Below are 27,442 nucleotides of genomic sequence, written 5' to 3'. Positions count from 1 at the left end.
TTAATTGCTCATTTATTTCTGTAATTAATAAAAATATAATTATATATAATTTGCCATTTTCCAAGTCAATGTATGTTTAAGTCAAATTGTACTAATGAGTGTTAAATTATTGTTTATTTTAACCTTGAGCTAATGGATCTATAATATCAGATGTAAAATCAAAAGAATTTTATATTTATAAAAAAAAGTTACTTTATATATAATTTTTTTTATATCTATTATATTATTATATCAGAAATATTATATTAATCATTATTATATTAGAAAATTAAAATAATTATTAAAAAAATTGATGGAAATGTTATAAATAATTATAATTCTCGTTGATAAATTGTCTCAAAATAAGCTAAGACAAATTTGTATATAAATATTTAATCTTGAAATATAACCGTTCGTTGATTTATTGTGCAAACACATATGTGTGTACAAAGCTGGCTAGCTTACAAAATAAAGCTCATTATTATCAGTGTATTATTGACTGTTTTGATAATTCACTCGGGCACATTTTAGTATTTTATTACAAAACAGAATATTAATTACAAGGCATACAAATCGTTTGAAATTTATGCAAAATTTAAATTCGCAGATGTATAATGATAAGAAATATGTTACAATATTATATACTTCACATAATTTTCTCCTTTTTTGTAGTCCATATTATAATTTGACTTTATACGACTTGAAACAAAATAAAATGACATCAGATACAATAATATATATATATATGTCCAGTTAGAATATCAAACTAAACAAAGATTAAAATGTAAAAACAAAAATTCTTTAAAAAAAAAAAGAAACTAAAACATATTTTTCTTCTCTAATATTTTTTTAGTTAAAAATGTAATGATGCTAAAAGAAAATTGTCAACAATCGCTTGTTATTTATCGAATTGTTGTAATCTGAGCAGTCGCTTTAAGATATCTCTAATGCAAAATGATTCATGTAGACGACAAATATAATAATGTATTACGAAACGTGCAATCTCAACCTAATATCGGATGAAGTTAAGACAAGTTAAGCCGAGGGCACTCATAGCAGCCTCGATAAACTGATTTGATGAGAATCGTGGAAAATTTAATGCACTCCAGACATAGCAAATTTAGAGGGTTGCGGCGAATATATATAGGCCTGTCAGTACCGGCTGCGAATAATTACGCTCTCAGGTTATAACGATATTCAGAGCCATTACGTCCTTACGGTAATAACGCCTTACACTGTCTATTGTTACCATACTCGCGATTAATGATACGACTAATAAGAACTCTAGCGCGCCGTATGGTTACACCATCCTTACTTATCCGGAACGATCTCGACGGACTTCAAAAAGGATAACGATGACATATCATCCTGCTTTATTAAATCGCGGAATGAAGAAAAGAGAAAGCTGCCTAATTAATATTAATGAATGAATAACTTTCGTAAGTCCAGCCGATGAATAATCATTAATAAACTATAATGTTAATATTGCGCCATTTATATTATGATCGTTTCTCTCTCCCTTCCTTTATCTCTAATTCAAGCTCGTTAGAAATTCGTTGAATTTCGAACCACTCGTTTGCTGCAATCGACAAATCAATCCTAGTTGTTGCTTGTTCACAACAGTACCTCATTAAAAAGGAAATAACGAACGCTTTTCCATCGTTCAAAAAATTTCGCTGCAAAATTACATCACAATCATTGCACAGATTCGATATGAAACGGCCTTTCGACATAAATACTGTACAAAAATTTAAATCGAAAACTTTTTCCGTGACACAATTAAATTATTAGAGTTTAGAAAAGTTAATTGAATTAAAAACTTGATATTGCAATATTAAAACGCGAGGCTAGAGCATTATGAAAACAATTTTTTTTTAAATTTTTCAACATTATTTAACTAGCATAGAAAATGTAAAAAACAGGTTGAATATGTTTAATCATTGAAATATTATTGGTATAAATCGATAAAAATGAAATTTTGATGTACATTAGCTTTCATGCATGATTTATTTTTTTGAGATAGCATGTAAAACTCTAAATTTTTTAATTCTAGAACCATAAAAAGATATTTAAAAAAGTGATTATGTTTTATGTTAAATGTTCTTATTTTCTCGCATTCCTAAATCTCTTATCTTATTGCTGCAATCGACTAATCTTCTATCTTATATTTTAGAAAACACATAATTTATATCGCCATAAAATATTGTTATAAATTGCTGCAAATAATCATAGAAGCAAAATATTCTGTCATGAATTCATGTAATATTAGTAATAATAGTATTATGAAAGATAACTCTTAAGGGATATAATAATCCACTTTTTAATTTAAGAATTTGAGAAAGAACGAGGAACTGATAGCAATATAACTGCAAAAATAGAATATAATTTCAAAATATATCAAGAATCGCGATAACGTAAGTGTCAAATATATTAGCATAATAGTATAATATAACTGACTGATTCGTGAGATTAAAATATCAAAAAATACTAGAAACGCTTTCTGAAACGTGAATTCTGAGATACAATAAGATCGGAAAAAGGAAAAAAAAAAAAAAACGAGAGCCATATCGAAATAAAGTATAAATCGATAATTTTCTACTTACCCTCTACGGTGAGCTTGTTACCGGAACACGTGATGTGCAGGTGTATACGACCACGTCTTTCGGTGTGATCGCATCCGCATAGATTCGGCACGCTCTCCTCGCACCTCTTGTGTACGTTCATGTCGCATGCTGCGTCATTAGATCATTATCGATTATATCATCGTCGACTATAATTAATCTTTCTTTTTCTCTTTATCGTGACCAGATCTATCCTTAGTGTGATTAATTTCAAGCAAAACCGCAGCTGTTGTTTGTATCATGAACTATGGGAAAAAGCAGGCTCCTTCGCCGTTTTAAATATTTTTAAATCAACATCTGATGTCTTAAAACTAAAATAATTCTCCTGCAGCTGCGATCACGCGCATATATACGCGTGGGAAATAAATTAATAAAATAATTAAATTATGGCTCGAGAATATAAATGAGACATTTATTTCGAAAGTAATCTATCTTAAAGATAGGTTTCAAATATAATTAAGCATGTATAAACTATATATATTCTCTTATGTTAAATAAACTAAGATCTAAAAAATGTTTATTATAAAAAATTATTTCTTATTTGTCACAATAAAAATGCAACAATCAGCATATGTCTATATTTTTTATTATTTAAAATATCATATTTCGATGATACATATTCCTGTTTGTATCACTTTCAAAATAAATTGCCCGAACATATTATACAGATGCTGAATACCAGAAAAAAAAATAATGTTTTAAAATATGAAAAGAATATTTGCTTTTTTACATGCTGATAAAAATGTAATACATATTATACAAACAATACAAAAACATCAACACCGTGACTGAGACGGCGACTGAATGGGATTGTAGAACGAATCGAGTTCAAAATTAACAGTTCAAAGGAAGCACATTGATAAGGCAGTATGAGAATAACTGCTTTTTGTCGATCTAAAGAGAGTTAATGGAAAATGGTGCAGTAAATGGATATCTGGATAAATGAGCCTTTAAAATGCGATTCGCTCTCCAATTCTATTTAATAAATTAAATTCGGATTTAATAATCCAATATTAAAATAAAATTATTTAACGCATTGTATTTTACAAAAAATTAAAAAAAAAAAAAGAACAATTTTGAATAGCAAAACAAAGGTTCTCGTTTGGCAATGATACATTCCCACGCGTACATATGTCAAAATATTTTTCGCCACCTAGTGCGCGTAGACATGTGTAACGATAACGAAAGGTTCGACACACAAATGGCAGATAGTGATCTGTGTGATTGTGTATAAATACATGTCAACAGAAAGCTAAACTGCGAGTAACACGAATGATAAAATCACGCAAGTGATCAACACACAGTATGCAATCAGGGATTCGCATGTCCGTTAAAAGGAAGATATTATACGGTTACTTGATTTCACGCGCTTTGATAAATGGACGCTATAAATCTACGAACGTAATAGATATATAACGTTTACGTACATGCATGACGAACATTGTTTGTGTGTGTGTGTATATACATATGTACAGTGAATTCTCATATCTCGTGCGTCAATGCGTATGATCTAAATGGATACATACAGTGAAATTATTATTTATATACAGATTTATTTATATACAGATTATATACCTACATAATTCTTAGAGTATTAAATACTTAAAAGTACTAAGCCACATATAAAAATTCTTCAATAATAAATAGAACGCGATTCCATAAAACTTCACTGCTCGCTTAAGCGTACCTTATCTTTTCACACAAAGTGTTTTAATTCAAGATTTAATTATAAATATCAAAGTATTTTAAAAAAGAAATTAAAAGTTATACGCAACTGAAAAAATTAAAAATTATAGCTTCCTTAAAAATTTCTCCTACAAATAACTTGATCCAAAAAATTGTCATTAAAATTAAGATCGAAGACATTCTCTTTAAAATAGAAATAAATTTAATTAATAATTAAATCCAATTAAATATTATTCTAACGAGAATTTCGCTGTATGTACAGTCGCAGAACATAAACATTAATAAACATTATTACATAATTATTCTATTTGAATAATTATAATAATAATATTCCTCCATTCGAGTGTGTGTAGAGGGTGATGATGCATTAAATCGATAATATATATAATCTATACATATGTACAATACACTGATTTAGAGATGCGTATGATGACGCATCGGTGGATGTTGAACACTCGACGAGATAGATACGACGCGGGGTTAGAATGCGCCGGTGTGAATAAGCGGCAGGTGAATAGGCAAAGAATGGAGAATGGTATATTAAAATATACGCTTCTGCTCGCGCGCTTTGTCGTCGAACATAGGTACGGTAGAGACGGTCGTCCATACGACAGAGAGAACGAGGAGAAGAGAGCTAGATGCAACAACACAATACAATATACTCGTGATAACACAATTAAAAATGTATCAAGGCTGAAAGTAAAGTATACCTACGTAAGACCAGTCACGTTAATACTCTGTATTAACGTTGTGGATAATGTGTTATTATATGTATCTCAAATAACATACGCGTCATTCATTCAAATCACGAGCAGATCGTAGTCTTGGCTTTCCTTACAATTCAGCGATCGTACGGATAATGTTTTATATTTAAAGACGATTTAGTGGAAAAGAGAAATCCAAAGAGCGCGGAGGTGTTTCGCCTCATTTTTCCAAAAGCATGAAATAAATTAATAATCTCGTATCACCGCTCGGGATACATCTCTGTGTGCCACTCTTGCCGCATTGCAAAAATTCATACATAGATGGATATCGTCAATCGACCCGGTATACAATTTTCTGTGTCAGTTGACGTGTAATCGCGCATCTCGTCGTCCGGAAACTTCTCCACGGAGCTCGCAAGAGACGGGGAGGTGGTGAGATTTAGCGCTCCGAATGTAGGATGGCGAGTCTCCGGGTCGGAGAAGGTGAAAAATGCTTCTTTTCGATGCAACAGGGGGATGATTACGCGATCTAAATCCCGCGTAAAATCCGCGGCGAGGACGTCGGAGCGTGAAAAGTGAATTACACTCGTGTCAAGGATCTGAATTTTAAAGTGAGACCTTTTGCGAATGCCGAATGATACGATGAAAATCACGATAGAATTTCACATCTCTTTTTTTTTTCTATAACATTTTCAAATTTTTGAATCGAAACGTTTCTCATTATTCCGATCGAGGCTGAAAGCGGCTTAATTTTGGTAAGCTCACATTTCCGTACTATAGAGATGAGCAATACTATAGAAATTGATTTCTATGCTTTTCGTGATAATTGGTGTACCCGTAGCAGGGAAAATTAAATCCGCCGAAATCGCATCTATTTCAATCTCTGATTGAAAAAATTTGAATAAAAAAGTTTCCGAATTGTAAAATACATATTACACATTTAAAATATTACATATTTATTTTTTTATTATTACAAATATTTATTAAAAATAATGTATAGATAAAAATTTTATATTCGTAAAAATAGTAAATTTTTTCGTAAATTAGATTCAGTAGTTAAAGTATTAATAACTTTACTCCAATCCTATTAATAAAGAGCAAGAAATCTAAATAAATAATTTCTCAAGTTTTTGAATAAACAGATAGTTTGATGAAAAGATGTTATCATATCGTTTTTGTCAATTAAAAGATATAATTTCATTTTCATGCATATTTATAGAAAAATATATAATTTTTATCAGAAAAATGTATATATATTATAATATATTTATTCTATAATGTTATGATAACTTGTGCCTCTTTACCGATGACTCTTGTATGGCTTCTGTTAACGAAGTTAATGACATAGAAATGACTGACAATATTCGTTGGGCTTCCGCGCTCGTATTCCGTAATTAAATATTTGTAATTAAATCGATCGCTATAATAAATTTCGCGTTTTATACCCATACGGAGTTTCTCATTTGTTAAATACAAAAACATGGGTCTACTTTTATGCCAAATTATTATTGATAACAGCGATATTAATATGCGTATAAATTTGCTTGCTTAACGGTCATGCATTTTGTTTTCAAAAAATGTGAAATCGCAATTTCTGGATGGTTTGTTTAACGACTTCATTCGCCAGCAAACGTGACAAACTGACTGTTTGATTGTGAAAGAAACATAGTTGTTTTTTAGCCGAGAAATTTGATGATGGTTATCGCCTTGAGGCATTATCTAAATGATATCATATTCGTTCCGTGGAATTATTTGACCTTCGATGATCATAAAAATGCGAAGGCTATCGTATAAACGAAAATGAGAAACATTACGAAACTAGAAAGCGGCATGAGTGGCACTACCTTGTATAACCAAAATGATTATCCTGGGAGGAACCTGTTTATAAATATATATATATATATATATATATATATATATATATATATAACTTAGCCATAATCACTTTTTACATCAAAAATATTTAATAAGACGAGATAAATGCAAAGCAAAATTACAAAATAATTATTTGAATCGATTATTACGACAAAAAATATATATTTTTTTTTAATTTTACAAGCTTTATAAGGTTTCTTGTTGAAGTCACGTTCAAATAATTTATGATTCTTGACAAATTCTTCAAATTTAAAGCACTAAGATTTGTTATATAACTTTGCGTTGGCTCCTTCCAGGAATCGGTGACCGGAAGTTGTCGGTTCGTAAGCTCATGTAAAATCTACGCTTCGAGGCATCCGTTCGCTCGGACGATCAGACTAAAATGCTTGGCGAAGCAAAATATCCTCGGACACACGATCCTGAATCGAAACAGATGCGCGCGCGACTACGGGAGATACGGAGTTTCGAGTCACCTGATCTATGCATTTCCGAGATGCTCTCCCGAGGATTTCACGAACGACGAAGAAAGTCTATGGAACATTTGTTATTCCTAAGGTCGATACCGCCCCATCTGGGTTCAGCCCGATCTATTTCTGTCCGGCAATTGTTAACACTTTTGCTTGATGCGTGTTCGTAATCAAATTTATCACACTTCTAATAAAAAATGTATAATACATTTGTTCTTATAAAGTATTTAGCAAATTTATAGTTATTCAGATTCTGTTTAAAAAATGTGTTATGTGTCGACAAATAATCTATCTTTCTTTTCAAAATGTGAATGAAATGTGATATACTTTCGAAACAATATGTCCTGACAAAAATTTAAAAAGATATATGTTTCTAAAACGTCTTTTAATTTATTCTCATTATTTTATTAAATAAATGAGTTTAAGTAATATTGCCTAAGTGGATTAAAAAATACTTGAATATATTTTATTAGTAAACATTTTTATATTTATATCTCTCATTTAAAATACATTATAAATCAAAAATGAATAAACATTTATGCTAACTATGGCATAAGTATTGAACCCTTACAGCTTAACGCTAAATTAATCGATCAGTTTATTGTTACAAAATAAAAATATTTATTTTTTTTTTAATTATGCTTTAATTAGCCACGATAATTTTAAAGCAATTTAATGCACCGTGAGATAGAAGCTACAAAGAAAAACTTAATTGCCTAGTATTTTTATATACCGACTGTTTATGTACACGCGTGGCCTCGTAATCTGAAAAGCCTCTAACTGGGTCTCCGAATAAGCGCGCGAAACGAGCGCAACGATGAAGCGCGATATCGATGTTAGCTATTAATAGCGATATAACGAATTACCTGTTTGAACTGTCGATGGATTTTCGATATTCTTTTTTATCGGCTTATTTCTCACTTTGCTCTTGTAATAATAATATATATGTATAGCATTAAAGACTTCAATAAATATCATTCACAAAATACTTTAACGAAAACGTAACATGATGTTTACGTGTTTTCACTGTAACGCATTGTCAATAATACAAAACCGGCTTTACTGCCTTGTAATATTCGTGAATTGTATAGTATAAAAAAAATACAAGAATAAAAATTAATATTTCTTTTAATTTTTGTGATGTTAAATGCAATTTTAGAGTTCAAAATGCTCTATAATTTTGTGAAAATTGAGAGATTATATTTGTAAAGATACAATATTATGCTATTTTAACGTACTTTGTTATATTATAGCTACGGCAAATGAAAAGTTTAATTCTTTTTCTTAAAAAATAATTATTTTATTATTCTTCAGTAAAAAAAAAAACTGTTTTTCCAAACTATCGTTTTATATTAAGATAATTATCGCTTTTACATTATGTCAAGGAGAAAATCACTGCCGTTTAATATTCCATAATCAAATTCAATGTCCGAAATTTTGACATCGGCTGTCAAATCGATCATTTTACCGGGACAGAGGCATTCAGGCGACCCAGATGGGAAACGCATTCCTGTGGAACCACGAAAGTGATTGGTGGTAGTGGTGGTGGTGATAATGATAGGTCGGGATTGATGTGCTGAGATATCTGAGACCGTTTGATGGATTTGACGACGTGTGTTCGTTGACGCGCGCAACGCGGACTTGACTTTTTCGACTTAGCTTTCTAACTCTACCTGAACACTTGAGTCCCTGATGGGCGATACCGTGAAGCATCGAGCCGCAGTGGTCGCAGAAGGTCGGCGTCAGGTACGTGAACACATCCCATTTGTGCTTTTGGCTCGCCTGGGAACAAGAAATAAAGACCCGGGAAAGCCCGGTCCTTTATTTGCAGTCTGATCTCGCATGAGAAGATCGAGACGAACAGTAACGTCGATCGATATCCCAAAAGAATGGAGGGGAATTCAGTTTCCGGAGGAAAAAGCATTAAGCCTATTCTGTGCCCCTTTCCCTCTATTTTTTTTTCGTTACAATCTTTCTGCATCAACCCAAAAGCTGAAGTGAGGTAGAAGCAACAAGGGAAGTATATACGTGCGCGTAGATTACGCGATGATGAACGTAAAGGAACAAGGTGGCGCACGATCACGATGAAACGTCATTGATGAGTGTGTCGCACAGGTGCAACTTGAACTCCTTTTACAGAGTCTGTTTCGCGCGTTGTGAATGTCGATATGACCTATCTAGATATGTTTGCGCAAAGTTTCTAACCAGAAACACAGAATAATTTTTGTTTTGTTTTTCGAGGTAAGATTTGCTAAATTTGCAATTGGATAAATTAAAAGAGAACTTTTGCTTTATTGCAAAGACGTCTATTAACAATGATATAAAATATGTTTCTGTGTTTTGTGTTGCAGTCATAAAATAGATCCTTTAATTATGTCATAATTATCTCTCCAACGAGATAATTATTATGACACGATAATGTCTCATAAATAAAGAATGACATTGACATATACGTACAATCTCAGAGAATATATTTTACAGAGTTGAATTCTTGAATGTATTGGGATTGAACATCCAAGAAGATGCTGAAAATAACTCTCCCTTTAAATCAAATATATCGTGAATGCAAATGACTTCAATCCATTTTTCCGATGCACAAAGAAAAATGCAGATTCGTGACAAAGTATGCAAGAAAAAGAGAATCAAAACAGCAGAATAACACACAATAGCAGACAAAAATTCTCTAACGAGATGTCACTTGTGAAGTCACTTGAAAGGTTGCGCTACGGTTCGAGATCGCGTGCGACGGTCGATTGGAAATTTCCGGTCGTTACTATGAATATTTTCCTTCGCATAAAAGACTATAAAAAATCTATTTCACGAGACTTGAAGGTGGGTAGAGTATCATCAGTTATTATCGAGTCGAGTATGGTCAATACCAACGTTATTCTTAGGGACGACGTAGGAAAGGCTTTCACTCAAAGTGCTTAAAAGAACGTCAGCAGAAAAACGCAGTGTCAACTGCGCAAATATCGATGATAAAATCTATAAAATCTTGATCAATTTTCACCCTTCTATTACGTCACAAAATGAGAAAGAGAGAGAGAGAGAGAGAGAAGAGAGCCTCCGACTTTCAAAATAATTTTCATCAAGAATGATTACTTGCGCATCACACTTTGTGATTTTCAAAGAGTATTTCTAATCACAATAAAACTTAATATACCTCAAATATAAATGAATTTAAATTGAATAAAATTAAATAACACTCTCCTTCTTTTTTCTTTGCAAAAAAAGTAAATGTAAATTATTATCTTTGGAATATACATTAAGCGGCGAGATTTTCTATAACCTCTCTTATAAAGCGAAAACAATGCGAGTAGAAATACCATCAAAGACACAAGAATTCTTGTAAGCTGTCGAACTAAATCCCTCAAAGTAATACCTACGATATTTAATTGAATAGCACCTGTTCGAAGGCATCTTGTAACTGAGAATCTCTCCCTTTTGCGCGACGCACAAAGAATCCTTGCACAACGCCAGGCTTCTCCTCTTCTCCAGCCTTTTCTTCCGGACTCCGACCATCTAATTAATTTCCAGACCAGTCTTTTGCCCTTCTCCTTCCCCCCTTTCCCGCTTCACATCTTGGGCGCCAGCTCGTCTCTGCAGAGAGAACCTCCTCTCTCTCTTTATCATTATTTTCCGCAAAAGAATAGACCTTTGTCATGGCTCTACGAGTGCATCTGACGTGAACATCATCTAAACGCACCTGTACATCTTCGTTATAGCTTTACCTTCCATCCCTTTTGTTCCTTTGCTCGCAAATTCTGGTCCGACTCAAAAATAAAATGATGAGCGCAAAAAACGTGAAACCCTAGATGAAATTTATACAATCCGTATTATATCTTTAGCCATTGTGTAATGTGATAAAATCGGATGCTCGATAGAATGGAGCAAACATATCTCTACGAAAATCAGCGTGACAGCATAAAGGGACAGTTGGAGATTATAGCGTTTCAAAATTATAGACCGCGAAAATTAGATTAATGGTTGAAGTAGCGCGATGTAATAGCGAACGTATACGCTACAACTGCTTTCTAACTTCATTAGGAACTTTGCGCTCTTTAATCGACCTCACCCGCTTTAACCGCATGAATAATACATCTCTAAATCTGACAGACAAAATTCTGTGTAACATCAAAAATGAAATTATCTCGAATAATGAAGTTTTCTCACGCATATAATATTTTTTATTGAATATTCAATTTTCACAATATAGACACGCATATATTGTATATAGAAAATTTTTATATTTATAATCATTTATAAATAATTTATTTTGCCAGATCTGATAAAAATACGACTGACCTGGATCTATTTAATCTTTATAATACATCACGTATAAGAGAAGTGCAAGTATATTTGATATTTAAATATTAGGATAGTTAAATTGATTTATCGCAATCACGAAAATTATCTGAAAACCGATGTGAAAGATTGATTGCCAATTGGGGAAAATAATGTAGAAATTTTCGCGACAGAAATGATTGTCAAGAGTCCAATCACGAGCACGAGCACTTACAGCAATCTCTAAAACCCAGTAGAGGAGAGAGAAATATGGGACATAAGCGCGCTTAAGAGAGACTTTCAGAAAAGCCATTGTTCTCACTTTTCTCTGGACAACAATAAGAGAGCGACAATATATATATGAAACGTTACTGAAAACTTGGAAATCTAGCCAGCCAGACATGAAGGGATTAAACGATACATCGCGATATCTTATATATTGGAACTGTGCCATCTATATTTCCGGTCTGCTCTCTTCCCTCTTCGACGGAAAGGATGGATGATTACATCGATGGTTGAACGAGCGAGCGCGCCAACTCGTCGTCACGCTTATGCTAATATCAGATCTAATCGAACCATCGCTGTCGCGAAACGCGCTCCTTTAAGCTCACGCGTCTCTTGACGGCCAAGTTAACTATGTCGCTTTTATCGCTGCATCAATGGCGTGTAAAATTGCCGCTCGCGTGTCGTTGATTGTCGCGAAAAGATTAGCGGAACGCGATGTCTTTACTCGACATGATGAAGAAATGATAAACATACTCGAGGAGTACAAAAGCGAATCGAATGAAATAATCTGTAAAGAATAAACTAGAAATATGAAATGCCCATTACATGTTACACAAGCTTTTTTTGTTTTGTTATATAAATGGATTTAATTACCTTTTCGCTTTTATATCTCTTTTATATATAAAAGAACCATAAAATAAAAAGACTATAAATAAACTTCGATCTTGAAAAATTTATTGTTTAATAATAAATTAAAATTGAGAAGTTTTCAATGTACAATTAATATATCATAAAATCAATACGCTGTTATATTAAATCTCTTATTGTTAATACAGGAGAAAAATATCGCGAAATTTTTTGCAAACAAATGATAAATTAAATTCGCGAATAGTAGTAAAGCGTTCTTTCGATGAAATATATTTAAAATTGAATATACGTTGCGAATTTCTTATTACAAACGATCGATCGCAAATATAAACTGAGCAACAATCAAATTCGAAATTAAAACGCCGATAAATCGCGGATAATAAAGAAATTGATGATTCACCGAGTTGAATCAAAGCGAATACATTAAAAAGATACACAAAAATGTCACAAACTGCCAGGAAACAAAGACCTTCGAAGAACATAAACGAAAAGTAAGAAATTGCGAGATTCACGTGAAAAGGTTCTTAGAATAAAAACGCAACATACAACAGCAGGAAAGAGATAGACGACAAAAACAGAGGATCACGTCAATGAAACGTCGTAGAAGTACATTGAAGAAAATCACATCGAGAAAATACAACGAGAATCACATCGAGCAAATACAACGAAAAAATATGACTTTTATGCGGTTGAGGTGCAACGGCAGAAACTTGTGATAATAAAAAAGATATACAATCGTAAAAAAAAAAATCCATCAATCTCAAAAGTCTACATGCGCCTAAGAAAATACAGAAAATCAAGTATCACACTATTTCGACTCCATAAAAATTTTGAAGTATTTCAGATATTCTTTTCAATAATAATTATGTAATTTATATTCACATACAAATATATTATAATTTTTAAAAATTATATTTATAATTTAAATTATTCGTATAATTTGATTTCTGGTTATCTTTTTCCTTAGGCATATATAGAACTTTATATCGTCCGACATATATACGTAGAACCCACACACACATACATACATACACACAACACACACACACACACACACACACACACACACACACACATCATGAACAAATCATACAACAACTGCACAGATATTATTTACAAACGCAAACTTGATTGGCATACAATTCCGATAACCAGAGAATCTGATCCGATATATTTTCGGTACCATAATTCGATGCCATAACTGTACAAGGATTATTTACAGTTTCGTTGAGTTTGTGAAGGGAGATGGAAATGGACTTGACAAAGAAAAAAATATAACTCGTGTATTCGGTGACGTTATATCAGCGACTACATATGTGCTCTCGAGATATCTAGAGCGGCTCGCGGACTAATTGTCAAAGCAAACTCGTTTTTCTCTTTTTTTTTGTGTCGTCCAGAACAGTCGATGTTACCGGTCTAAATACTCAAAGGTGAGTTCATCCAATTATCGACAAAAGACATTCTTTTCAAACGCCAACGTTTTAAATCGAGCACAATCGTCTAGAATAAGTAATCCGAATATTAAACTAAAAATATTAAAAGACTGCAAAGGATCCTTTTATACCATAGGATATCTGTAAGAGGCAACAAAAAAAAGATACATGAAAGGGCTATATAAAACTGTTAAAGTGTAGCCCTTTATGTAATGGACAAGGAGAGAGCAAAAGTGAAAGAATGAGATTATAGAAAAATGCTAAACTCGGTCGAAAATTTTCTTCAGGATATCATTCGGATTTACTTTCGTCAAAAGTTTTATATTCGTTTGCGAGCTCTCCCTTTCCCCGTTCTGTATCTCTCCTTGCCCTTTCTTGTCGCAGGTGCATCATTATATGCAAAATAACTGTCCACACATGATACACACAAAACACACACGCGCACACATACGCAGCCAGGTGTGAATTGCGTCCCCACTGACAGAAAGAGAGACGCAGTTAATACGCACAAAAGCCAGCCGGCAGTGTGCAACATCAGTGCATAATCCACGTCGAGGGATATAGCATGTATATAATTAAAAGCGCCGCTAATCGCATTAGCAGGTACGTCAGAACGCGCGCGGATAAGGAAGACGATCATCCACTGTCGCGTTCATCTGCGATCATTGTTAACGCGATTAATCGGAATTGTAGTCTCCGCGCCATGACGGCGGATGAGTTTTACGTTGTAAAACTGCTCTAGCACTATAGGATATTTACAACGAGTGTTATTTACAGAGAGGCAGGAGAGAGAGAGAGAGAGAAAAAGACAAAGATAGACCAATATAGGAATATGAAGACAAAGCAACACCACGCTGGGCCAAGAAAAAACAGAAAGAAAAAGAAAAAACGTGTACTCTGTACATCGCGTGAGTGTATATATATATATATATATATATATATATATATATATATATATATGTATATGTCTATACAGAGTGTATTCCATCCCGCAGATGCATATAAGTGGAGTGCGTGTTATTTGATTGTGAGCTGTGTTACTGTATTGCTTGATTCTCCGTTTCGTTTTCTTTTTCGTTCGTCATATGATACCTTGGCACTTCATGCCCTGGTGGATGACACCATAGAGAAGACTACCGCAGTGGTCACAGAAGGTGGGGCTGTTGTAGGTGTGTTGCTTGAAATGGTGCTTCGTCCGCGTGTCCTGCGTTATTACACCATTACACCGTGCACACACACACACACACACAGACTCTCGAGTCTGATGATAATGACAGTGATGCGGAAAAGGATAAGATATGTAGTGGTTGATAGGGATTGATCGGCCATACATCGCTGGATTTCCCGCTTAAGTTAGACGCAACGCGATTTGCTCGAGCAATGACATTTGACAAAGTAAAAATGATAGTAAATGAAAAATTTGCTGAGTCTGTCGTGACAGTGATCTGCCATTTGCGATAAAATGAAGAATACTAGTTATTCTTCATTATATGACATTTAAAAGTAAATTAAAATTTTTCACATTTTTATATAACATAATGTGTACATGCATATATAATTTCATAAACAATATTAATAAAAATACTATTGAGAAAAAAAATTATTTATCATTTCTAAATATGTTTTAATTGTAAACATATAGTATTCAATTTTTAATTAAAAAAAAAAAAAAAATTATAGTGACACAAAATATATATTAAAATATATTCATAAATATTTTATAAATGTGTTAGTTTAGGCTTTTAAAATAATAAAATAAAAATATTATCAAAACAACAATGATGCAGGATATATTAAATTGAAATTTTTGAAGAGTGATCAAATTTTAAATTTTAATCGAATATTTCAAGAAAAGAATAAAGGTTAAGCATCATCTCGAACTTACGCAAGCGTACTTATCGCTGCGAGAATATTTAATCTAATTAGAATAAGAAATTTCCTTTGGGATTGAAAGGTTAAGAGTTGCAAGAATTTCTTTATTCATTTTTATTCTTAATTCAATAAGATAAAGTATCGTTCTTTAAATTCGAAAACGTTGATCTTTCGATATATCCATCAATCTCCTCTAAAGTTTGCAAACTTTCCAATAGGAAAAAAAATTTCCAATTTAGTACGTTCTCTCTTTTCCCCTGAAATAATATATGTACTACTTTGAAAATGTTATAACGTCTGTCAATTCTTTAAAATTTAATGATTAAACGTGTTTCTCTGACATTCTGTTAATTATTATCGTTAGGCAAAAACGAGGTCGAACGTCGTGCTCGAGACGGCGATTTAAAGACCGATAGTATTCTTGAAACTTGCGGAAAGCAAGCTGTGAATCGCGGTGGCGAAACTCAAATTCAAAATAGGATCAAACTGCAGCCCGGCCAATGTTTCCGGCAACTTTCCGAAACCACTGACAGCGGCAGCTGCTTCTGCACTGCTGCTCCTTTCCGTTTAACGTTTGAGCGGAAACCGAAACAAGCTCCTAGGAAGTTTCGCGGCCTAGGTTCGCGGTGGTTGCTGCGAGTCCACGCGGCTCGTAACGTGCATTAAGCCTTCCGGTGTTTCCTGTCACCTCGGAAGCGACAAGTTCGGCTGATGAGAAACTCGATTAATCCAGTCTTCGCTAACTCATTATCATGTTGTAATTACGCGGCTGGTCCGGCGACTTACAAACAACGGAAACAACATCTTGTCATTTTTAGTCATTAAAGACGTAGGAAGACCGAGAAGCAGTAAATAATGTCGTCGACAGCTTATAGGTATTTTGTATTGTAATCATTTTATAGCAAAGAAATGTAGCTTCTCGCTTAGTTATATGAAATTGGAACAGGATCGCGGAATCGTTTACTTCTGATTCCTTCTTTCTCTAAGAAAAATAATAAGCAAAAAGAAAAGATAAATTGTAACAATTTTAAAACGATATAGCTACTAATAAATATATTATCATTTTTTTATATAATTTTATTATATTCTCTTTATAATCATAATGCGAACATATTTTACTCGATAAAATTTACAAATAGAAAAATACTTTCCCTAGAATTTTTTAAGCTATATTCATATTGAATCGATTCTTTTGTTTCATCCAAAAGTTAAATTATTGAACTCTGTACAGTGATAAGTAACAACTCAGGAAAAATTCAAATATCTCTCCCTTAAACAAAAATACGATTCTGAAAGATTCAAATGTGTGCCTCGTCGGATATTCACATAATATCATATGTCACGAAACGTTACTGCGTGAATGCTGTTCAAATTTGAGACTTAAGCTAATTTATAATACATTATACGAAAATACTACATAATACGCGCAGATTTTATATTTCCGCCTTCGTTAACTCCGCGACTTCCTGCGTGCCAGAAGAATAAAGAAGAAAAAAAGAAACTATCTGTACTCGCTCATGCGCGAGTTTTTTCTCTTTTGTTGCAACCCGCGTCCAACAATGAAAAGCCATTATATGCGCGCTTTATAGGGAAATCCACGATCGCCGATATTCGCGCGGATCAATAGGCGTGGAAAGGATTACCTTTGAAGCGCAGAAGCATAGAGGGAAGGTGGAACGAGGAATCAGCGTCCAGGATCAAAGAAAAACAGCGGGGACTCTCGATTAATTCGTCAGAAATTCCCCGGGATAGGTAAAAATCTTTTTTCAAAGCAGAAAACGTTCACAGCTCGAATGTCGAAGTCTTTTTAGAATCTTCTATAAAAAACTTCGCGTTTGTTCGGCGTGAAATACAACAGCTTGGACACCGTTCCGGGTCATTGATCTCGACTATGGAGTTTCAACTTGGACCCTGTGTTAACAAATAGTTTTCGTTTTTTCTCTAACATAAATATTTTTTTATTTTTTAAAACAATGCTTTGAAATTTTATTTTTTTAAATAATGCTTTGAAATTGTAAAAATAAAATAAAATGTCAAATTTCGAATTCTCCAATTATGAGAGAACACGATGTAGCATACATTAACATATATTCGTAAATATATATTTTTATCCAGGTGTAAAAAATATATATTTTATCTTCACAAAAATTTTATTATTGATTTCCCAAATCATTGAACAATATAGAAAGGATGTGACTCTGTCTTTTTGTAGAAATTGCTTCGAGCTAGAAACGCTTTGCCTTTCCAGATAAATACATCGGAAACAATATCCTGATGTATTTAGATCGACCAATCGCTTCAATGATCGTCGCACGGACGTGGTTACAAGCGTAGTTAAACGAAGCGCAAAAGGAGACCTGGTGGCTTTAGGCCGATCGACGCATGAGCATTGTGCCAGACAAATGTGATAGAAGAAAATACAGCTTTTAGCCGCCAGGTATGGATGTACTTCCCATACCCTCCTTTTTACCCCAGCCAAGCATCTCTTCTTGTTTCATTATCCCCTTATCTCTCAACGTCCCGATCTCGTTGCTCCTTTAATGCGAGTACCGTTAGCCAAGAGATAAAAAGGATACAATAACGACTTATCCGGTATGTGTCGTAATAAATTTCACTGCGCTCTCCTTACAGGAAATTTTACCTTTCGTATTTCGGTGATAAAGAAAATAAGAGATGACAGAATAAATTCCGCATTTTAAAGTCATTTTCATCATATTGATGCAAAAATTCTTATCCAAGAATAACAACTTGTTTGTAAACTAATTTTTTATTAACGATTAAAATAACTTTATTTAAATATGGTGAACGCGCTGAAAATATAAATAAGATGTTACAAGAGAGAAAATATTTAAGTATGTTTGCAGAAACTCTTTAATTAAAAGTATTAAGTGTTCTTTGTGATTTATTAACTCCATCATTAAAATTCCTATTAGAATCTAAAAGATAGACTGTATCTCGTAACAAGGTAATTTGATCTAATATATTTTTACGTAACTTGTCAAATATATCATTATAATTCCGAGGAGGGGTCACTCTTTCTCTTCGTAATTTTACAGCTTTATTAATCTCCCCTAATTCTCGTTAATAACTTCAGATAAGAATGCTACAGTTCATAACGAAACAAAGTTCTCGGGTGTTGTTATAAATGATGATGTAAAAGACGCAAGGCCGTAATTGCCAAGAGGCACTCTTCGTGATTTTATAGCCTAATTAATCTGCTTCTGTCGGCCTAAGTAAAGGCTATCTTCTCTTAGGGGCAGACCGAACGAATTACTAACGCGCACTACATATGCGTTATTATTATCCATTTACAAGGTGATGGCGCGCGATTTATCGCAGCCTTCGAAAATGACCTCGATATTGATTATAAGTGCCGTCGAAGCTTCATCAACTCTTTAGCACCTTACGCGACGACGGGACAGTGGACAGTGTCTCACACTTGTTTAGCAACGTCCGTACAGCAACTAATTAACGCACGCTCAGCTGAACGCCACGCTTGTGAAACCGCCGTCACGTACCGTACTTATTTCATTCTCCCACATTCACGGAACTTAATCCTCCTTTGCGACTCAAACCCGTGTAATGAAAATTCCTCTATCATGTGAACACACATTTTTTGCTCTCTTTTTATTACTCTTATTAGTACAAATGTAGTTCAAGGTTGTTATATATATATGCAAAAATTCAAGCATTACGCTAATTTTATTTACTTTTCATTAAATTAATAAATTTTTTTTTTAATTACAAACTCTTGTTTATAATTATCGAAATTCAGAAAGAACAAACGGACAACAGAAAGAGATATATATGTAAGTTAAGTAATTAGCTTTCTTTTAATAATAATTTCTAATTTCTAATTTTGTCACCAAAAATTATAAATTATAATTATAATTTATTATATATTTTTATACTATTAACTCCATCGTAAAAAGTTTTATTTTATTAAATCCGCGCGAAGAAAATTAGTGCTTTTATTAATCACATATTACGGCAGAGAGATAATCAAATAATCTCGCTTCAATTGCAATCTTTATGACATTTGAAAATGATGATAAATGACTTGATTTTATAAAATATAAAATATAATAAATTCCACAAAAGCATTAAGACTTTGGCTGCTATTTGATTTTGTTCTCGGATCGTTTTCAAGAAATTTTGACGTGCGATATCTTACACAAGAATATCTTTTACATCATCATCTATCACAGTCCATCAACGAGCTTTAGTTACATCTTTTTATTAAAATGACATTAATATTTGATATATTGCAATGGACGTTCCCTCTTGTTTACGAAACACCCTCGACTTTTCGAAGATCAAAGAGCCGTGATGATAAGCTACGTGCCCACTCGAGGCATGAAGCTTTAATAACTGACGTGTCAAACAGTTATTTGACTCTTCTGGCTTCAGCTTGACCAGCCCTCAAGCTACTCTCGGTGACCTATTTCTGCTATAAAGAGACTTTTCTTATACCTCTGACCCAGCCTCGGAATGTTTGTTAATGCAGAAGCGTAGCATACATCTTGATTAAAACAACTTTTGTAGAAGATAAATTAGCATTGTATCAGAAAATTATAAATAATTAGTACCAAAAAATTCAAAAACACTTAAGAAAAACAAAAGAAATATAGATTAAAAAGTTTTCTCGGTTTTGATATGGTTAAAGAATTAAAAACTTTCTCTATTCAAATTTGTATTCAATTTTCACTTTTGACGTATGTGAATTTTAAGTGTGAAAATTTTATCATAAAATTTATGAAGTAAAAGTCTTTCTTGCATATATAATAAAATTATAGCATATTTAACAAGTTACTTATTAAATTTTATGGTGCACGTTCATCAAGTACAATCAAATGTAAAACTGAGTTGTTATAACAAATATGCTTCGTGCGTGAATTATGAAAACTCGCGAAATTTTATTCTCATTAAAAGCTTCCAAGGGAGAATCCTTGGCTGAGGACGAAGAAAAAAGGGAAAATAGTCTGCGCACTAAAAAGGATATAGGAAAGGGAGAGAAAGATAGAGAGAGATAGAAGCCATAATCGGCATTACATATAATATCGATACTCACATCCGAGTCGGCTCCTTTGTCAGCTCCAGGACACGTGAAGGTCACGTATTCGTGACATCGTTTGTGAACGACGAAACTACATACTGAAACACAAGCAAAATGTGGCCCAAGTTCCTCCTCATGGTCACATCTTGAGCAAGTAGTAGAGCCGATGAGATCAGTCTGACCCTCTTACCTTGGCACTGATATCCCTGTTTCCCGAAGCCCCTGCAATAACAAATGAAATAAACTCATCAGCGGATATCTTGGATAAGCGAAAGAATCAATCGCGTGTCACGGACATCTTGTTGTATTACTAACTATTACTAACAATCTATATTTATGAAAAACAAATAGGATTCTTGTAGATAACGCAGTCTAACGGAAAAAAAAGAGTAATTATTCCTCGTAATTTCTTTTTTATACTCAACACGATTTCGAGACAATTTTAAGAAAATGGATATTAAAATTATTAAATTATTAAATACATATATAATATATATATATATATATATATATATATATATATATATATATATACAGACAACTTAAAAATTATTAAAATGTTCAAATGTCAAAAGAAATTATAGATATATTAGAGTTATATAATTAAGATACATACTAGATTAAAGTAAATAAATAATATAATATTTATTGTCGTAAGAGCCTTTTAGATTTATTAGCAAAAATATGAAAAATATTATAGAATGGATGTTATGCTTTGGATTACAAGGCGAAAATTGGCATAGTCACAGAGCACAATGTAATTTCGTTTTGCAATTTATATGTCGAGAAGAGTTTGCGTGATTTTGTCGTCGACTGCCAAAATAATTTCAGAATTATCCAAGTGTATGTGCCTCGAATTAAGTGCAGTACTATGTAACGCGACACTTTTAGTGCCGCGCGCAATAATGAGAATTTGAGAGCGGTGTATTAGGTGGTCACAGATAATGTTCTACAACAATCCTGAAATTGACAATTTAGAAAAAAAAATCATATTTTATGTATACAAATTATGTTTACAAAAAAATATCACATTTTATGTATATTAGTAATAAAGTATCAAGTTGGCTAATTTTAATTGTAAAAAATGCATCTTAAAAATAATGCATTTAAGGAAAAAAAAACAGATTTAAATATAATATAATCTTACGTTAAATTAAAAGACAAATACAAAATTTATATATATAAGTTTGATAAATTATTTTTCGACAGTAAATCTAATAAAAAGCGGAATTGTGTATAATGTATCTTATATTTTCTGTACCTTATCTTTTTTCTTCATTTGAATTCTTTGACTATTTTAATATTTTAATTGATTCAACCATTAGAATATTAATAACCATGGCGGGTAAATGACATTTTTGTCGCTAGCATCGAGTTTATATTAATTAGCAAGAATTTTTTGTGTGTAAATATAGTTATTAAGAATTAGAAATTTCTCTTCTAGCGGAGATAAGTGACGCGGAAAAAGGTTTACGAGAGTTTACAAGTGATAATTCTCTCGGTTTCACCGACAGATTTCCCTAATCTATATCAATGCAGGACGAAGTTTCTATAGACGACATCTATCGATTAACTCTCATGAAACTTTGGCAAAGGGATTCTCGAAATAGCGATTTAATCGTTCAAAACTCAGAAATTATTTTAGGTTTCTCGATGCTGTATAACATCAAGGATCTCCCTTCTTGAAAATCGCCAGTCACGAGGATTCAAACTTCCTGCGAAAACAGTTACTTTATCGTGGGAAGCGGAATTTTAATGGCACTTGGCGTCTCCGCTAATTCTTCGTGATTACTTCGACGTTTATTCAAAATTCCATTTTCTTCGACAATCTGCCGCGACTTTGACGTATATAGCTAGTAAGATTTTAATCTATTGGTATACAGTGGAACGACAAGTTATCTTCGGGATCTTCTGGACGTAATTGAAAAAAGATTGACAAGTAAAAAGACTATAAGTAATGTCCTTCGAAATAGTATTTACATTGGAAAAGACTGATTTTTTATGTCAAGGCCAGTACTACTGTAAAAGATTTTGTAAGAAATTTTCTGAAAAATTATTTATGATGCACCAAAAGGTGTTATTGTGCTTTTTGAAAATGAAAAAAAAAAAATATAATTTAAAAAGATAAAGTTTATATTTTCAGATCTTTTTATTTTCGGTATTAAAAATTATTTTCAAAATCTATTATAAAATGTCGATATAATTTAATATTTAAAAGTATTGTTATACGTATAATTAAATTTATTTAAATTATTGCAAGAATTTCGGTCTCTATTAATATTCATTACATCCACTGTAATCGCAATGTAATTTTAGCCGATGTAATTTTAACCGATATCAAATCGTAAATAATCTACAGCTTATCAAGTCACGCAATATGTACTTTACATACATATTGTGTACAATATTTTTTGCAGCAGCGACCTACGAGTATAGATTATATAATGTGCGTAAATATTTGCAGTGTCAAGTAGATGCGCTGAAAGGTCCGCGTTCAATCTTCTTACATGAAAAACTCTATACGTAGACCGATTACCTCGCAGCAGTGTATTATGATATCGAGAATATTATTTATTAGTATTGACTTAACAATAAAATTAATTAAATTGTTATAATCTATTAAAATAATAATTCTTTTATTATTATATACAATTCTTTTATTTTGCAAAAATTATTTCAAGAATACTAAAGAAAATATTTGGATTTATATATTAATATTTGACAATTTAAAAATCAATTGTTATTTTACGTATGTTAAAATTAATCTAAATTAATCACTCACAATAAGAAACCTTTAAATAAATGAAATAGTGCCTATAATATATCCCTCTCAAAATTCGCTCAATATTAAATTTTCTTGTTACCATGTTATAACTGCGATTATGATGTGAAAAGAAAATTGCTAATTAGAGAGTTGATTAATCTGCGAATCAAACGTGAAGAGCGCATCAAATTGAAACAACTGAATATATTAATGGAAAAATTTATATTACATTTGCAATCGCGAACGCGCCCTATGAATTACGCATTATCGCGAGTTTGTTATTTACCCGATTCTCCGCACCTGCGAATATACGAGTGTGTGTTCCATGTACACACGCACGCAATTAAAGGCCGGTAGAATATCAGCCGTACGTTCAACCAGAAGCTCTTAATTATACGGGCGAGCTGTAAATTTGAAATGTTTGGTCGAGAAACGACTGGACGCTATGAATGCGATAAATCAAAACGGCTGGGATACTGGAAATCCCCGGAAAGCTATACAACGTACCGGTGTGAAGTTAGCACCGCATTTTCAAAAATCGATACAACGTCGATAAAGCGATTTCTTTCCGAGCAAATAGCTTTTTATATCGCGTATATTAATTGAATATCCATAATTTTTTACGTCTCTCCCTCTCTCTCTCTCTCTCTCTCTCTCTGTATATTTGTATCGTATATATACAGCTCCTTTTACGAAATTAAATTGATTAAACTTTTATGAAAATTTCTCCGTGTATGTATGTATAGCATGCAAAGTAAAGAAAATGTCATGTTTTCATATCGTGATTACGTAGACACAGATCTCTTACGTGGCGTGTATTCACATCTTGTCTCATTTATCTCAATCATAAATTCTCTGTCACATTGCAATATACGCATTGTCTCATTTACTATCCTTATCTAATATATACATCAAACACGAGCCGCACGTACGAGCACATCTGCTTTATCCCGTCTCTTACATGCGTTTAATTTTAACAAATTATATGATATAACAACATTATGGCAATTCAACTACGCAATAATGCCGAAATTATGGTACATGATAGGTCTTTCAGAAAATAATAGAATGCTTCTTTTTTTCCAACGACGGATAAAAGTGCATTTTAATGTCGGCCATTGTTTACGGCCACTAACGGGTGAGGACTCTATGCTGGACCGCCAATTAAATCAGCTTCAACGAACAAATCAATATTTCAAGGTCTCACTCGTACCGACAAGAATCGTTACAAGTGCATTTGACGATACATAGTCGTTGCTGGTCTCTCAATTAAGTCGCACTTCGACGAATCGTATAAATATAGTCAATTCAGAGAAAAATTATACCTCATAAACATGTAATCGCATGCGCGTTCTTTGCATTTCTCATTGCGCGTCGGTTTTCCTCCAAAGGAAATACATATGAATTTTTTAACGCGGATATTGGTAGTCTCGAGACCGAACCCATATGCTTGTATTATCCGCGATAAAAATAAACGTGTAATGTATTACACATCTGCGCGCCACGAAAAAATTTATATTTCATTTGACGTAAAGCTCAAAAGGATCTAAAGGCGGTACTTGATAGGATTAATCATGATTTATTTTCAATCTCTTACTGATAAATAATTAAATACATACTCATATTGATTACATATTTATTAAATTTAATAATTTTGTCTAAAATTTCGGATGATGGGAGTAAATTATTTGACGTGAAAAAAAAAAAAAAAAAAAAAAATTAATTTAAAATTTATTGTGTGTTTTAAAACATATACGTATTGTATATCACACATTTATATTATATATATAATATTGTATCTATATATTTTGCAAAATTATTTATCAAAATGCTTCAAATTTATCAAAATTACATTTATACTCAAATGCAAACTTAAACTTCATCATCGATCATCTAATCATTGTTTTGTGTCGCTGATGACAATCACGCGAGGCATAGTTACGGTACGATAACGATGTTGTACCAAAAATAAACGATTTCACGATGGACGACATCGATGACGCACGTCGGGATGCAACGCGGGAACGCAATAGGCAGGCGTCGCGACGTCAAGGGTTAAGGGTGGAACTCGTACAAGGGAAAGATGGAAGCCACGCAAGATAAAGAGCCAGGGGTTGCAGAGGCCCTATTGTCGGGGCCGAAAGAAAAGTGCCGACAATGACGAAACGAGGCGGAATGAGAATGGCAAATCTGTGATTAGCCTACATTGCTGCGGAGCTTAAATCGAAATGCAAACATAGCTCAGCGCGGAAATGGCTTCGTCGTATTATGTGTGCGTATTCAAAATTGCATTTGTAGCGATATATAAAAAAAAAAGAGTGGAATATGAAAGAAAATTAAACAAGAGAAACAATGATTTTTGCTCAAATTTATATTATTAGATATTGAGAATCAATATCTCGGTTAACTTTAATATTTTTATATCAATAACCGCGCGCGGACGCCAAAGTTTTATTAATTTTCTGCAAATGTTTGCATTCAATTTTCAGAATACTAAAAGTTAAAAATTAAAACCAATAAAATTTTTTTCCGATTCTCTTACGCCAACTATCACACATATTCTGTAATCACAAGTAATAGAGAGAATTACTTTTTGTATGTTTACAGCAAAAAGAGATATAAACTGAGCAAGATTGTATCGGTTTCAATATGTACTTGCTAGTAAATTCAGACATAGCAACTCTTTCTCATTCGGGAAAAAGCCTTGTGGGAAATGAACGAAGCGTAGTCGAATTTCCAGGAGGAAATCAATCGAGGAGTCACGGGAAATGGATGGCAAATCGGTCGTCGAATCGCCCGGAAAAAATTCACTCCAGGTCATACATAATACGCAGAGATTCTGTAGACAGAGTACCTTCGACTAACTGCCATTTTAACGGATTGCAATCAATATTATCTTCGGTGAAATTTCGACGTTACTCTATAGTCATTCCAATAAGTTAACAGAATTTTTAAAAAAATTTGTCTATTTCTTTCTTTTTTATTTTTTAAGAAGAGATTGTTTTTTGAAAGATGCAATTTTTTTAAACAACTCATTGTTAAAGAAATGATTTCTATGTTTACTCGTGAGAATAAAAACGCGTCAGTTGATAGAAAGATATATTTTTTTGGTCTCTATTTTTTTCCGACAAAATACCGACAACAGATGAATTTCATAAATGTTCAATTTGCCATTCAAACAGATAAAAATGCATAGTACAAATCGTTTTCAAAAAAAATCTTCAATTCTTTCGTATATAGAACGTACATGCATAATTCGTCATAGATTGAATGCAATCGCGTTGCAACAATAGCTGCGATGGATGCAGAAATTCAAATTTGCTACACGCATGGTCTATACTTCAATCCACGTTCCGCATCGCAAACCCGATTATTCGCGGACGTTTATTAATTATGCCGTTAATGATACGTAGCACGATGAGCGCCGAGTATAAAAAGAATCATTTACGTCAATCGACAATAAATTTCCATAAACACTACCTTGCCAAGTCACGTTCGACATAATATTTATTGCTTGAGGATAAACGCATCACAATATTGAATCACTAACAATAAGGATGAAACGATTTGCGTAATTATCTATCTAAGGCCACGAGGAAATCTTCTCTCGGGCATATCTATTAATTTGCCATCGAAACTAATAGCATTTGGTCGTAATCGCACGTCTGTTATTTTAGAGTTTCTTACCTGTATAATATATTTTAAATCATAAAGATGTAAATATTTAAAAAATATTTAAAAATTATATATTTAAAAAATATTAACTTCTCGCAAATAAGTTAGTTACATCAAAAATATGTTAATCAATAATATATCCGCAATATTATT

At 32.7% G+C, this 27,442-nt stretch overlaps 1 protein-coding gene across 3 annotated transcripts in view; it reads right to left on the bottom strand.

Moving 5' to 3' along the window:
* The window catches only part of LOC126859080 (protein kinase C, brain isozyme), a 59,587-nt gene that overhangs the window by 11,492 nt on the left and 20,653 nt on the right, over positions 1-27,442 (bottom strand). For 2 of the 3 annotated variants that reach the window (XM_050610009.1, XM_050610010.1), the window contains 4 exons: positions 21,041-21,072; positions 20,866-20,948; positions 15,015-15,126; positions 2,583-2,711 (listed from right to left, as the gene is read on the bottom strand). In XM_050610009.1, coding sequence (XP_050465966.1) covers positions 2,583-2,711; positions 15,015-15,126; positions 20,866-20,948; positions 21,041-21,072 — 356 coding nt within the window. Of the gene's footprint in view, positions 1-2,582; positions 2,712-9,005; positions 9,115-15,014; positions 15,127-20,865; positions 20,949-21,040; positions 21,073-27,442 lie in introns of all 3 variants that reach the window. The other variant, XM_050610012.1, reaches the window with a different exon arrangement.

This window comes from Cataglyphis hispanica, chromosome 2, assembly GCF_021464435.1.
Source record: "Cataglyphis hispanica isolate Lineage 1 chromosome 2, ULB_Chis1_1.0, whole genome shotgun sequence".
NCBI classification, from domain to species: Eukaryota; Metazoa; Arthropoda; class Insecta; order Hymenoptera; family Formicidae; genus Cataglyphis; species Cataglyphis hispanica.
Note: the sequence above shows the minus strand (reverse complement) of the source record. Positions and strands in the feature narration are given on the sequence as shown.